The sequence below is a fragment of the Theropithecus gelada genome, chromosome 10 (assembly GCF_003255815.1).
Source record: "Theropithecus gelada isolate Dixy chromosome 10, Tgel_1.0, whole genome shotgun sequence".
Lineage (NCBI taxonomy): Eukaryota > Metazoa > Chordata > Mammalia > Primates > Cercopithecidae > Theropithecus > Theropithecus gelada.
Window position 1 is genome coordinate 25,142,419 of NC_037678.1, and position 13,137 is coordinate 25,155,555.

Genomic DNA, 13,137 nt, shown 5'->3' on the forward strand with positions numbered 1-13,137 from the left:
CCATTGTACTCCAGCCTGGGTGACAGAGCAAGACTCCATATAAAACAACAACAACAACATTTAAAAAAAAAAAAAATTGTTTTCTGAGTCTAATTAAGGATAGTTTTAGGTGGAGAGAAAAAAGTCCACTTTCAAGAAAAACATAATAGCTCCACTTAAATAACTTACTGAAGACTTTGGATTTTGATCCAGCTAACATAACATACTGGGACCATGCAATAGAATGAATTAAACAAGTTCATTAACAGAGCTTAGTTTTCCTTCTTTGTGGAAAAACCAAATATTTGTGTTCCTAAGCTGCCATTTTTTGTTTTGTTTTGTTTTTGAGACAGAGTCTCACTCTGTTGCCCAGGCTGGGGTGCTATGGCAAGATCTTGCCTTGCTGCAAACTCTACCTCGCAGCTTCAAGCGATTCTGCTGCCTCAGCCTCACGAGTAGCTGGGATCACAGGTACCCACCGCCACATCTGGCTAATTTTTGTATTTTTAGTAGAGACAGGGTTTCACTATATTGGCCAGGCTGGTCTGGAACTCTTGACCTCAGGTGATCGGCTCGCCTCGGGCTTCCAAAAGTGCTGGGGATTACAGGCGTAATCAAGCTTTCTTTATGACCTTTCCACCAAAAATACATCCAAATTCCCACCCCAGTACAAGGAATAACACAATGCTTCCTATGTAGCTCATCAGTAATAGGTTAATTCTAAATACAAAATATTAAAAAGAAATTTGGTGTTGTTACTTTTATGTCTTCCTTTCCTGTCCGTTAACAAAAAAGTTTCAAAAATAAAGTAGATGTAGTTTTCCAAGTAGAGTTTACTTGTTCACAGATGTACTCTCTCTGTGACAAATGTCCCATCTTTTCAATTATTAGAGTGGCCCTGCTTGGGGTGGAAAACGTTCAGTCACGTTTAGTTATGAGATCTCTGTCACATATTTGAAAGGGAAACTGCAAGCCAAACCCTGTCATTTCTCCTTTCTGGAAAAATCAGTCTGTGATAGTACTGAGAGTAGAACATATCACTCTGAATCTCTCCCATGTCCAATCAAGAACAATGGGAATGTAAAGCTATGGACCTAGGAAAATATTTCAGACATCCTGCTTCAAAAGGAAGACAGGCTTACACGCTGTGGTTTCAGTATCACATCAGGTCTTCCTCTGCAGGTCAAAGGTAAAAGAGACGGGTTGACAGGGAACGATTCGGTTCCTGGTGAATGGACTGTCCCACGAGGTAAGCCAGCTTGTGGGCATAGTGGCAAGGCGCTGGAACTCGAATGATGCCCTTTAGTAGGAAAAAAAAAAAAAAAAAAAAAAACCCACAACTAAATATGTTTCACCTTACATCTACTTTCCCTAAATTTAAATTCATGGAAGCCAATTCAGAGGTCCAACATTGTTCAATCTTCAATAGTACATTTTAAAAATCTGAAGAAAAAAGTAACAGAAAATACTTACTGGCAAATTATAATACATGTGGCATAGACAGTATGTTAAACGCTGTACTGTATTTGGGCTCAAGCCAATCGTGTCATAGATGACGTTATAATGAGTGGGGGTAACAGTTCCATCTTGCACAGACTGACTCACAATAAAAAAGTCATACCTGGAAATATAGGACATGTGGGTATCAGCTCATTTTCGAAAGAGGGTACAGTAAGTAAACCTAATGTCTGAAATGAAAACATTTAGTAAAATAGCTTACAGAAATCTATTCTATAGACTAGGTTTCCTTTGCATTTAGAAACCTGTCTAACTGAGCAATGATTTGAGAGATCAAATTTATAGAATGCAATTAAATCACTGACAGAGATAGTAACTCTCGTGGGATTTTGACTTCAAGTACACGTACTGAAACCTAGAGGAAGAAACAAGATTGGCGCATTTGATCTGATATGGCCGTAGATAATTCCATTCAGAGATCCTGGGATGAAGGCCTGCTGCCTCACTGAGGATCACTGGACTATATTTAAACTTCTTAATACAACCCATGAGATTGATCTATGTGTGTGTTATAAATATTGAATTAATTTTTATGTTTACAATCTTATGTTGTACTTTATGATACTTTTTATTTGCTCCTTCCTTTAATCCTTTCCTGCCTTGCACTAGATTGATCAAATGTTTCTGCCTTGCCTTCATTTTACTTCATTTCTTCCTAACTCTTGGTATGAATGTCATGATTTCCACTGTGGTTTCACGTTAAGTCTTTCATTTATATAACTGCTTTAAGTATAAAGCACCAGAAGCTTTATCATTTTCCCTAATAACTGAAGAATCTTAGTATGCTTTAACCTCATAACTCCTTTTCCATGTAAGTGTTATATCCAGTATTTTAGGGTTTTTTTTTTTTTTTTTTTTTTGGACACAGTCTCACTCTGTTGCCCAGGCTGGAGTGCAGTGATGCAATCTCAGCTCACTGCAACTTCTACCTCCTGGGTTCAAGCAATTCTCCTGCCTCAGCCTTCCGAGTAGCTGGGATTACAGGTGCCCACGACCATGCCCAGCTAATTTTTATATTTTTAGTAGAGACAGGGTTTCACCATGTTGGTCAGGCTGGTCTCGAACTCTTGACCTCGCGATTCACCCGCCTCGGCCTCCCAAAGTGCTGGGATTACAGGTGTGAGCCACCACGCCTGGCCAGGTCTTGTTTTAATATACCCTATAAATTGTCATTTATGAAATCAAGGCTTTTTTATGCTCCATCGTAACTCATCAGCATTGCTTCTTGCATTTCATTCTCCCTTCACTGTTCGATTTCCTTCTTCCTAAAATACAGTCTTTTTGGGTAGTTCTCTCAGTGAGGGTCTGGTGGATCTGCTAATGTATATACTGTATATGCACAAACTGAGCATGTTTGTATTTCACTGTCACCCTTGATAAGTTAGCTGGGTATCAAATTCTAGCTTGATGGCTATTTTTAAGTATTTTAAAAATACTTCATAGTATTCTTGTTTCTACTCTTGCTGAATGTGATTTTTATTGTTTGTAAATATATTATTCCTGTGGTTGCTTTTACATTTTCTTATGCCTGCTGAAGTTTCGCTATAACATTTCTAAGTGTGAACTTTTACTGATCTTTGCCCAAATCTTGTTATTCTTCAATCTGAGGATTCAGAATCTCAAACTTTCTCTTTGAATATTGCTCCACCCCACCACACCCCCATCATATCTTATCTACTACTGAAACTTCTATTAGATATAGAGTAAATCTTATTTTGCCTTACATTTTTCTAAACATTTTTTCATATCTTCCACATCTTTATGGCTCTCCACTGCATTATAGGAATTTCGTGAACATATGTTCCAGTTAACAATTTGTTTTCTTTTATGTCTAACCTTCTCTTTTAACCCTTCCACTGATTTTTCTTCATTTTGACTATATTCATGTTTGTTAGATATTCAAATACAAATTGACCTTTTCATTAGACATTCTTACGGCCTTTATTCCTTTTTATATCTTTTCTTTTTTCAGTACATTTTTATATAGAATGTCTCTAACCATTTCATCTTCTGGAAGTTGTGTCTAATCTTAATGTCTTAAAGGCTGGCTGTCACTCATAATGACTTACATCCTCATAACAAGAAAAAGACTTCTAAATCACTGTTTGGAATTACTTTCCTTGCATCCATGAACAACAGGGCTGACTATATGAAACTATTTTGTAGCCTATTCAGTATTACTTTCTGAACACATCATTTCTTTGTTCAGGATAACAAAGAATAAGTGTCATACAAAATGTTTCACATGAAAGAAACTGGTCTCTTTTTTCACACTGCTGTTTATTTTTTTATTTTTTTATGTTTTGGGACAGAGTCTCGCTGTGTCGCCCAGGCTAGAGTGCAGTGGTGCAATCTTCGCTCACTGCAAGCTCCGCCTCCCAGGTTCACACCATTCTCCTGCCTCTGCCTCCTGAGTAGCTGAGACTACAGGCACCCACCACCACACCCGGCTAATGTTTTGTATTTTTAGTAGAGATGGGGTTTCATCATGTTAGCCAGGATGCTCTTGATCTCTGGACCTCATGATCCGCCCGCCTTGGCCTCCCAAAGTGCTGAGATTACAGGCATGAGCCACCACGCCCAGCCCCACACTGCTGTTTTAAAGCAGAAAGACATTTTTAAAATAGAAACCTCTGGCTGGACGTGGTGGCTCACGCCTGTAATCCCAGCACCTTGGGTCACCAAGGTGGGTGGATCACTTGAGGTCAGGAGTTCGAGACCAGCTTGGCCAACATAGTGAAACCCCATCTCTACTAAAAATACAAAACATTAGCTGGGCGTGGTGGCAGGCACCTGTAATCCCAGCTGCTCAGGAGGCTGAGGCAGGAGAATTGCTTGAACCTGGGAGGCAGAGGTTGCAGTGTGCTGAGATTGCGCCACTGTACTCCAGCCTAGGCGACAGAGCAAGACTCCATCAGATAGACAGAGACAGACAGACAGATAGATAACCTCTTAGGCTACTGCATAAACATTTTGATGGTCATGATATATTCAATATAATTCGATTTGTGATGACTCCAAATTGTTAATATAAACATCACTTGCTATCTTTTGTATTCATAATTTAAAGGGTTTTAGGGCCACACTGAAGTTAACTCTTATGTGGTCACAGACATTTACAAATGTTTGATGAAGGAACTTCGACAACCAAAAGACTAATTGCAATTTCTAGATCCAAATGAGGAATCTCTACCCAATAGTAAAAAAACAGACCAAATTAGTTCTAAAGAATCAGAAATGGGCCGGGCGCGGTGGCTCAAGCCTGTAATCCCAGCACTTTGGGAGGCCGAGACGGGCGGATCACGAGGTCAGGAGATCGAGACCATCCTGGCTAACACAGTGAAACCCTGTCTCTACTAAAAAAAAATACAAAAAACTAGCTGGGCGAGGTGGCGGGTGCCTGTAGTCCCAGCTACTTGGGAGGCTGAGGCAGGAGAATGGCGTAAACCCAGGAGGCAGAGCTTGCAGTGAGCTGAGATCCGGCCACTGCACTCCAGCCTGGGCGACAGAGCAAGACTCCGTCTCAAAAAAAAAAAAAAACAAAAAAAGAATCAGAAATGCTTTAAGGTAAATTTATTGGAATTAAGTGATTGTACTGAACTGAAGCAAATTGAGAAAATTATAGATCCAGATACAAAAACTACAGGTGACTTACCATTCATTCCTAGTCAACTCTATGTCAATAACTGTTCCTGGAGGTGGATTTTGAAAATCGCTTCCACGCTTAAGAAAAAATCTAGTGTTTATTCGTTTCTTCACCACAATGAAAGCTAGAGTGAAACTTAAAAAAATTAGGGTAAGTGTCTCTAGGTTTACTCAGTCTTACCTCAGAAGTATACAGTGTATTAAAACATCTGTTTTACATTTGGGACCCATTCAGAAGAATGGACAGCAGCCCTCCTTACACCCTAATTTTACTGTCTAAGCTCCATGTGCCCAATTGAAGCAGTAAATGAGGAGGTATTTATTCATAGCCACCCACATCCCAGGGGAAGGGTCCCTTCCTCACAACTTTAGGATCATTCCTACAATCCCGGCTGGGCAGCGGGCCCTCAGGAAACAGGAGTTTTACAAAAGTGGAGTTTTCCAGGTTTTGTAAGTCTTAGGGCTGGAGATTCCCTCCCGCTGGCTCCTCTAGTCTGGAGACACACAAAAGTCCAGGATAAGTGTGAACTGTTGGCAGGCTACGTTCATGGATTTCTTCTTTTTTTGAGATGGAGTCTGACTCTGTCCCCTAGGCTGGAGTGCAGTGGCATGATCTCAGCCCACTACAACCTCCCTCTCCCAGGTTCAAGCGATTCTCATGGCTCAGCCTCCCAAGTAGCTGGTATTACAGGTGTGTGCCACCACGCCTGGCTAATTTTTGTATTTTTATTAGCAGGGATGGGGTTTTGCTATGGTGGCCAGGCTGGTCTCAAACTCCTGGCCTCAAGTGATCCACCCGCCTCCGCCTCTCAAAGTGCTGGGATTACAGGCATGAGCCACCATGCCGGGCCGTTCACGGATTTCTGTGATTATCTGAGGTTAACAAGCCCTCCCACAGCAAGACTTGAAATAAAGTAGGAAGATTCAGCTGGAGCTTTATGGTGGAAGCAGTCTGCTCCTGCCAGGTCCAATTCTGCTTTGCATTCTGACTTGGGCGTGGAACGCAAAATCAAAGCAGAAGGGTCTTCCCCGTGCTCCCCCCACCCATCCACAGAAGCCACTATTTATATCAAGCTCCTACTCTCATTCACAGAAGCCACTATTTATATCAAGCGCCTGCTCTCATCACACATTGTATTGGTGTTTTCCCCTAAAAAACATCAGATTTTTTTTCAAAGACTAAACTGTCAAGCTAAAATCTTCACAGTATGATTTTTTTTGAGACAAGGTCTCACTGTGTCACCCAGGTATGAGTGCAGTGCTCCTAGGCTCAAGTGACCTGCCCACCTCAGCTTTCTGAGTAGCTGGGACTGCAGGCACACACCACCAGGCTCAGCTAATTTTTTTATTTTTTGTAGAGATAGGGTCTCTCTCCGTTGCCTAAGCTGGTCTTGAACTCCTGGGCTTAAGTGATCTGCCCACCTTGACCTCCCAAAGTGCTGGGATTACAGGGATGAGTCACTACACTTTACAATTAATACAACCTACTTGTTAGGAGAGAGGGTTTTTAAGTAGGTCGACATCTTTTTCGCTTCATGGTCAAGCAATGCTTGAAGCTGACCATCTCCCACTCCGTCCCGATACACAATAATAGAATGTGGCATTGATGATTCGTTTTTACACCAGACATCCAGGGCAGCTGAAAGGAAATCAGAAGCTTGTGTAAATAAACGGTAACTTGGAAAAAACTAGCCTTTGCTGCTTTTGACAAATTCTAAGTCCATCTTTTAACACTGCAGCTTTCAGGGCAATTTTACTGCTTAAGTCCTGTCTATTCCCAACACTGTAGCTTTCAGGGCAGTTTTACTGCATGAGTCCTGTCTATTCCGGGGTTCCTCAGCGACAGCACTATGGAAGTTTTGATCCAGAGAATTCGTGGTGGAGGTGGTGGAGATGGGGTCAACCTACGCATGCTAGGATGTTTAGCGGCATCTTTGTCTTCTATCCACTAGGACTCAATGGCAGTACCACCTCCACCCCAGTTGAGATCCCAGACACTAAAGGTTCAGTCATTGCCAAGTGTCCTCTGGAGGTAACAGGTCGACTGGTGGAGAACTACTTGTATAGTGTCGGGTTCCCCAACCGCTACAAGACACTGACCTTTCAAGCAGGTCTGCAGCTCTTTCACAAGCTCTTCTCCTGTTTTCTGGATGACACATTGAGAGTACCACCTGTTCACAGAAAAAACAAACCACCAGTTTGGAAAACAAGATTCTTAAAATCTCATTTTGAGTCTGCATTAATCTACGAGCAAAAAAATATTACTATCAGTAGTTGAGGACATTTTAGCATCAATTCATATCGCCACAGAGATCAAAGTCTTGGTTGGTCTCTTTTGATCTTAGGCATTTTAGAAAATTCTGAGTGCATACAAATAGTCAAATAGAATGGAAGCATTTATTCACATTACTACAAATTAGTCATGCTTTATTGTACAAGACGACTACAGTTTCGCCTATGGGGGAATGCAATAAAATGAAAACCCTGTGCTCCCCGTGGCTCCTGCTTTGGGATCAATGCTCTCAACAGTGGCTCCTACATGTTCCCCCTCACTGAGGAAGGGGTTTGCTTTGGAATGGTGGCAGCTGTTGTGACAACGTCAACATATCCAGTAAAATGGTATGTTGCCTCAAGTTTCTATCCCCTTACTGCATTCTTGTTTACTTCAGAGTAACCCCATCTGACCACCTGACATATTGTGATGTATCTGTCTGTCTGCCTCTTCTCACTAGGATTTAATTCATAGGGTATGACCAGGCGGTCTTGGCTCCACATTTTCACTGCCAGTGTCAGCATCGGAACATGGCAGCCACTCAGAAAAATCTGTTGACAGCTCCAAGAATGATTTGGTTCGTGATGGTCTCTGCTTTCTTGGGTTTGGAGTACGTAATTGTAATATTTACTTAGCTATGTGTGTTTCTCTTTGTTCAAGGTATTGGCTATTTTCATAATTTTTCTGGAAGTTTTTCTTTCATTGATTGGAAAGCAGATTTTACACTATTAAAATAAGTTTATTACTTGAAAAAGTATCTGTTGAATAATTGTAAGTATAATTGTTCCCTATGATTATTTTCAAACAAAAAGTAGAACAAAACAGTGTTACCATATTGAAGCAGAATATGACTGGAAAAAAAGTAATCATCTATGGAAATAAAGATGGATCTTCCTTAAAAGATATTCCTGAATACCTAGTGGGCCATGATCATTGTTAAACATAGAGGTAATTTGCAGTGGTCACACATCAAGTAATGCGCAAAGGACGGCAAACTTAAGACTGCAAACTTATTTCAAGGTACAGCGTGGTTTCTACTCTGAGAACAGAAAATAAAAGGGCCCTGGGAGAAAACAAGAGCATGGGATATAGATGTACATCTCCTCTCGGAAGTACATCACATGCAAGTATATGAAGACAAGATCTTATACTTACAGATCTCTGACCACTTATTATGTTTCAATGTCTCTTTACCCATGCACATCTCAAATATTTCACTATGTGTTAGTGATATCCATTTAAGACATTTACTGAGCAGAGCCTATGGTAGACAGAACTCTACCTATTCTAATCCCTGGAGCCTGTGATCACGGCAGGATACCACCCCTGTGATTATGTTATGCTATATGGCTCCATTGACTTTATGATAAAGGTTTTCCAAATGGGTCATTTGTAATTACATGAGCTCCTTTAAAAGCAGGGATGTTTTTTCTGGCTGATGGCAGAAGAGGTGGTCAGATTCAACACAGAACAAGGGCTCAATGTGCCCTGGCTGGTTGGAAGATGGAGAGGGGTTTGCTATGTGAGAGAAATCAAGACTGGCCCACAGCTGACAGCCAACAACAAAAACAAAAAAAACAAGGACCTCTGTCATCCAACCACAAAAAATGGATTCAGCCACAATGACATGAGCTTGGAAAGGGAGGGCTGCCCAGCCTCCAGATGATAATGTGGCTTGGCTGATACCTTAATTTATGCCTTGTAAGGTCCTGAGAGCTGTGAACTACCAGGTGTCTGGTGAGAAGAACTGTGCAGATAGAGACGGGCATTTGTCATCAACTGCCACGTTTGTGGTATGTTAGGCAGCAATGGAAAATGATGTAGAGCAGCCAACCATGCAAAGTGTTCTGGGAACATAACTTTGCCAGCAAAATCAGGAGAGCACGTGACTAAGAATAACTCATCTGTCAAATTCCCAACCTCTTGAGTTAACAAATATTAATTAGGTTCATCTTTTCTGTTTGGTCCACAGTCAGCTACCGACTAAACAATATCTACCAGAGCTTACTTACTTTGTTAATTCAGCATTGGTACTTGCCACAAATCCTGCTATTGATTTCTGTCGATTTACGATATCATGGAAACAATCAATGCCAACGAACATTGTTCTTTGTACCTTAAGGTTTTTTGGAAAAGGTAGTGGAGTTAGAATGTGAGCAAAATTTAAGCATTAACAATTAAGAGAACCTTAAGTTTTATTAGATGTAAGTTAAATGACGTCAATGAAATACAACGTACATCAGTCTCCACCTTCCAGAGGGCTCCTCCCATCTTGCAGTTCATCTGCTGGGCAATCTTGGTGACAATGGTTCTTGCCTGGACTTTTTCTAAGGTCTTTTTCACTACACATTGGCTTGGAATCGGGCATTTGGTACATAGGTATCTTTTTATACTGTCATATCTGTGTTTGTCATCATTGGGCAGGATACAAATCACCTTGAAAACCAGGCAACATGACATTCCATAAGATACAACAACAGTGATACAGGAAAGAAAAACCATCTCGAGCAGGCAACTTAGGTGGAAGACTGACAAGCTAGAGTCAATTTATTAAGAAAATATTTGAACCCAAGAGGGTGAAGGGTCTAGAGCCATGTTATTAATTATAACATAATTATATCAATTATATGGTATGTATTTATTAGAAAATTATAATTACATTAGTTATAATTATTAGTTACATTAAACAATTGGAAGGGTGAATGTGTGGAACAAATTATAATTAACATTACAAACTATAATTAACATTAAATTGTTAAGTGTTTAAATTATAGTGTTGTAAATTATAGTTAATATTGATGTTCTAAATTATAGTTAACATTAATGTTATAAATTATAATTATAAATTACAGCAATTGCTGCAAGAGGCAATTTGGCAATATACATCAATTGCTTAAGCCTGCAATATCATTTCCATCCTATTCAGTTTCCAGGAACTTATCACCGTGTTGACAAGGATGGGTTAAAAACAGGCTCAAGGGGCCGGGCACAGTGGCTCACGCCTGTAATCCCAGCACTTTGGGAGGCCGAGGCGGGCTGATCACGAGGTCAGGAGATCAAGACATCCTGGCTAACACGGTGAAACCCCGTCTCTACTAAATATACAAAAAATTAGCCGGGCATGGTGGCGGGTGCATGTAGTCCCAGCTACTTGGGAGGCTGGGGCAGGAGAATGGCATGAACCCAGGAGGCGGAGCTTGCAGTGAGCCGAGATCGCACCACTGCACTCCAGCCTGGGCGACAGAGCGAGACTCTATCTCAAAAAATAATAAGAAGAATTTGCTGTAGTAATTCAGATAAAACATAATGACAACTTGGTCTAAGACACTGAATGCAAGAAAGGAAAGAACAGACTCCTAGAAAAATACCAGGCAAGAATTGCCAGGCACGGTGGCTCATGCCTGTAATCCCAGTGATTTGGGAGACCAAGGCGGGTGGATCACTTGAGGTCAGGAGTTAGAGACCAGTCTGGCCAACATGGTGAAACCCCATCTCTACTAAAAATACAAAAATTAGTGGGGTGTGATGGTAGGCGCCTGTAATCCCAGCTACTTGGGAGGGTGAGGCAGGAGAATTGCTTGAACCAGGAGGTAGAGGTTACAGTGAGCTGAGATCACACCACTGCACTCCAGCCTGGGCCACGGAGCAAGACTCCGTCTCAAAAAAAAAAAAGAAAAGAAAAAGAAAAATACCAGGCAAGAAGAATAACACAGGTTAGAAGATCGTGATCATAGACTTGGCAGGTTACATCTGGGGATGAAAGTTAATGAATGTGGTGATTGTTAATACCCACACTACTTTACACTTGTATAGTGTGTTTTTTTCAAGTTAGGAGATTTTAAAAGTAATTACAGGTCCCCAAGCCTGAGAAAATTAGCTTAAGATTGTGATATTCAGGAATAGCTAAACCACGAAAGGCTGTATTCAGCTATATTATGCAGGTTAATCTGCTTTCATTGGCAAGTTCAGGAAACCAATGACAACATTTTGAATTCTAAAATACTTATCAAAATAGTTTAGAACAATAACTAAAGACTGTACATGTATCATCTAGACACTTACCATCTGCAGTGTTGGTCTGGTATATTTCCGTAATGTGTCTATATAGGAGTCAGCATCCCCATCTACTTCAATCCTAAAAAATATAGCATTCATATTCAAAAGGTACTGACCAGTGAAACATGATAAACATCTCAGACAGCTAATTAAATATAAAGTAAGACATGATAAAAAGGCAAGATATGCATTTCAGTAGAAAGCATATTTAAAAGAAAAAAGACAGTCGGGCGCGGTGGCTCACACCTGTAATCCCAGCACTTTGGGAGGCCGAGACGGGCAGATCATGAGGTCAGGAGATCGAGACCATCCTGGCTAACACGGTGAAACCGCATCTCTACTAAAAAATACAAAAAAACTAGCCAGGTGAGGTGGCGGGCGCCTGTAGTCCCAGCTACTCGGGAGGCTGAGGCAGGAGAATGGCTTAAACCCAGGAGGCGGAGCTTGCAGTGAGCTGAGATCTGGCCACTGCACTCCAGCCTGGGCAACAGAGCGAGACTCCGTCTCAAAAAAAAAAAAAAAAAAAAGACAGTAGACTTTCAGTTTCCGATTCTACTTGTAAGGAGCTTTGAAGTCACTACTCTGTCCTAACAAGTCAAACGCTAAACAGACTGAAAAAAATGAACAGTTCTCTTAGAATTTTCAAGAGAGGTGAGGACACAAGGCAAATCACTGCCTCCTATATTGAAGAGACAAATAAGCAAAACAGGGAGTCCTGGCTAGCTGGAGCAAAGACTCAAGAAACTTCCCAGGATAACAGTTCCTGTGTCAGGTGATCTAAACTGTAACTGATGAATTACTGCAGGCTCAGCATGGACAACTGTGAGGGTTAAAAACTCCAGGTATACCCAGTCATAGGAGGCTCCCACAATTTTGAGAGTTTTACCTCTAGGAGCTTGACCAGGTCCTCGCAATAAATACCAGAGGAAAATTGTTTCGTGCTTCCAGCAGGGAAAGGAGAAAATAAACTATTGTGAAATACACCAGGGCCCTGTGTTCCTAACAGGCCCTGCCCTCAGGAGACGCTACTTAACCAGAACCTAACCCTTTTTTAAAAAAAAGAAAACATTTAGGTTCAGGGATACACATGCAGGTTTGTTATACAGGTAAACCTGTGCCCTGATGGTTTGTTCTACAGATTTTATCATCCAAGGTCGAAGCAAAAGAAGCCAAGGCCGAGAAGACTGCATACTGTGTGAGTCTAACTAGATGACATTCTAAAAAGGCAAAACCATGGAGATGGTAAAAAAAAAAAAACAAACCAAATTGTCCTCAGAGGTTGTGGCGCAAGGGGTAGGTGGTGGTAGAAAGGGATAATTAGATGACGCACAGAAGACTTTTAGGGCAGTGACAAATACTCTGCATGGTGGATACAAGTCAGATACATTTGTCCAAACCAGTAGAATGTACAATTCCAAAAGTGAACCCTACTGTAAACTATGGACTTTGGGTGATTATGATATTTCAATGTGGGCTCATCAGCTGTAACAAATGTACCACACTGGTAGGGGATGTTGACGGGGGAGGCTATGCATTATTGGGGGCAGGATATATATGAGAAGTCTCTGTAACTTCCTCTTAATTTTGCTGTAAACCTCAAACTGCTCTAGAAAGTTTCAGTTCAGTTTTTGGAAACATGACTGAGAATTCTTAATATTCTCCATCCA

At 41.0% G+C, this 13,137-nt stretch overlaps 1 protein-coding gene across 4 annotated transcripts in view; it reads right to left on the reverse strand.

Moving 5' to 3' along the window:
* Nucleotides 1-687: 687 nt before the first annotated feature.
* PIWIL3 (piwi like RNA-mediated gene silencing 3) overlaps nt 688-13,137 on the reverse strand; it is a 56,011-nt gene continuing 43,561 nt past the window's right edge. For 3 of the 4 annotated variants that reach the window (XM_025399668.1, XM_025399667.1, XM_025399666.1), the window contains 8 exons: nt 11,477-11,549; nt 9,653-9,850; nt 9,427-9,530; nt 7,243-7,313; nt 6,631-6,781; nt 5,153-5,278; nt 1,453-1,600; nt 688-1,279 (listed from right to left, as the gene is read on the reverse strand). In XM_025399668.1, the coding sequence (XP_025255453.1) occupies nt 1,163-1,279; nt 1,453-1,600; nt 5,153-5,278; nt 6,631-6,781; nt 7,243-7,313; nt 9,427-9,530; nt 9,653-9,850; nt 11,477-11,549 (988 nt within the window). In that variant the 3' untranslated portion in view covers nt 688-1,162. Of the gene's footprint in view, nt 1,280-1,452; nt 1,601-5,152; nt 5,279-6,630; nt 6,782-7,242; nt 7,314-9,426; nt 9,531-9,652; nt 9,878-11,476; nt 11,550-13,137 lie in introns of all 4 variants that reach the window. The other variant, XM_025399665.1, reaches the window with a different exon arrangement.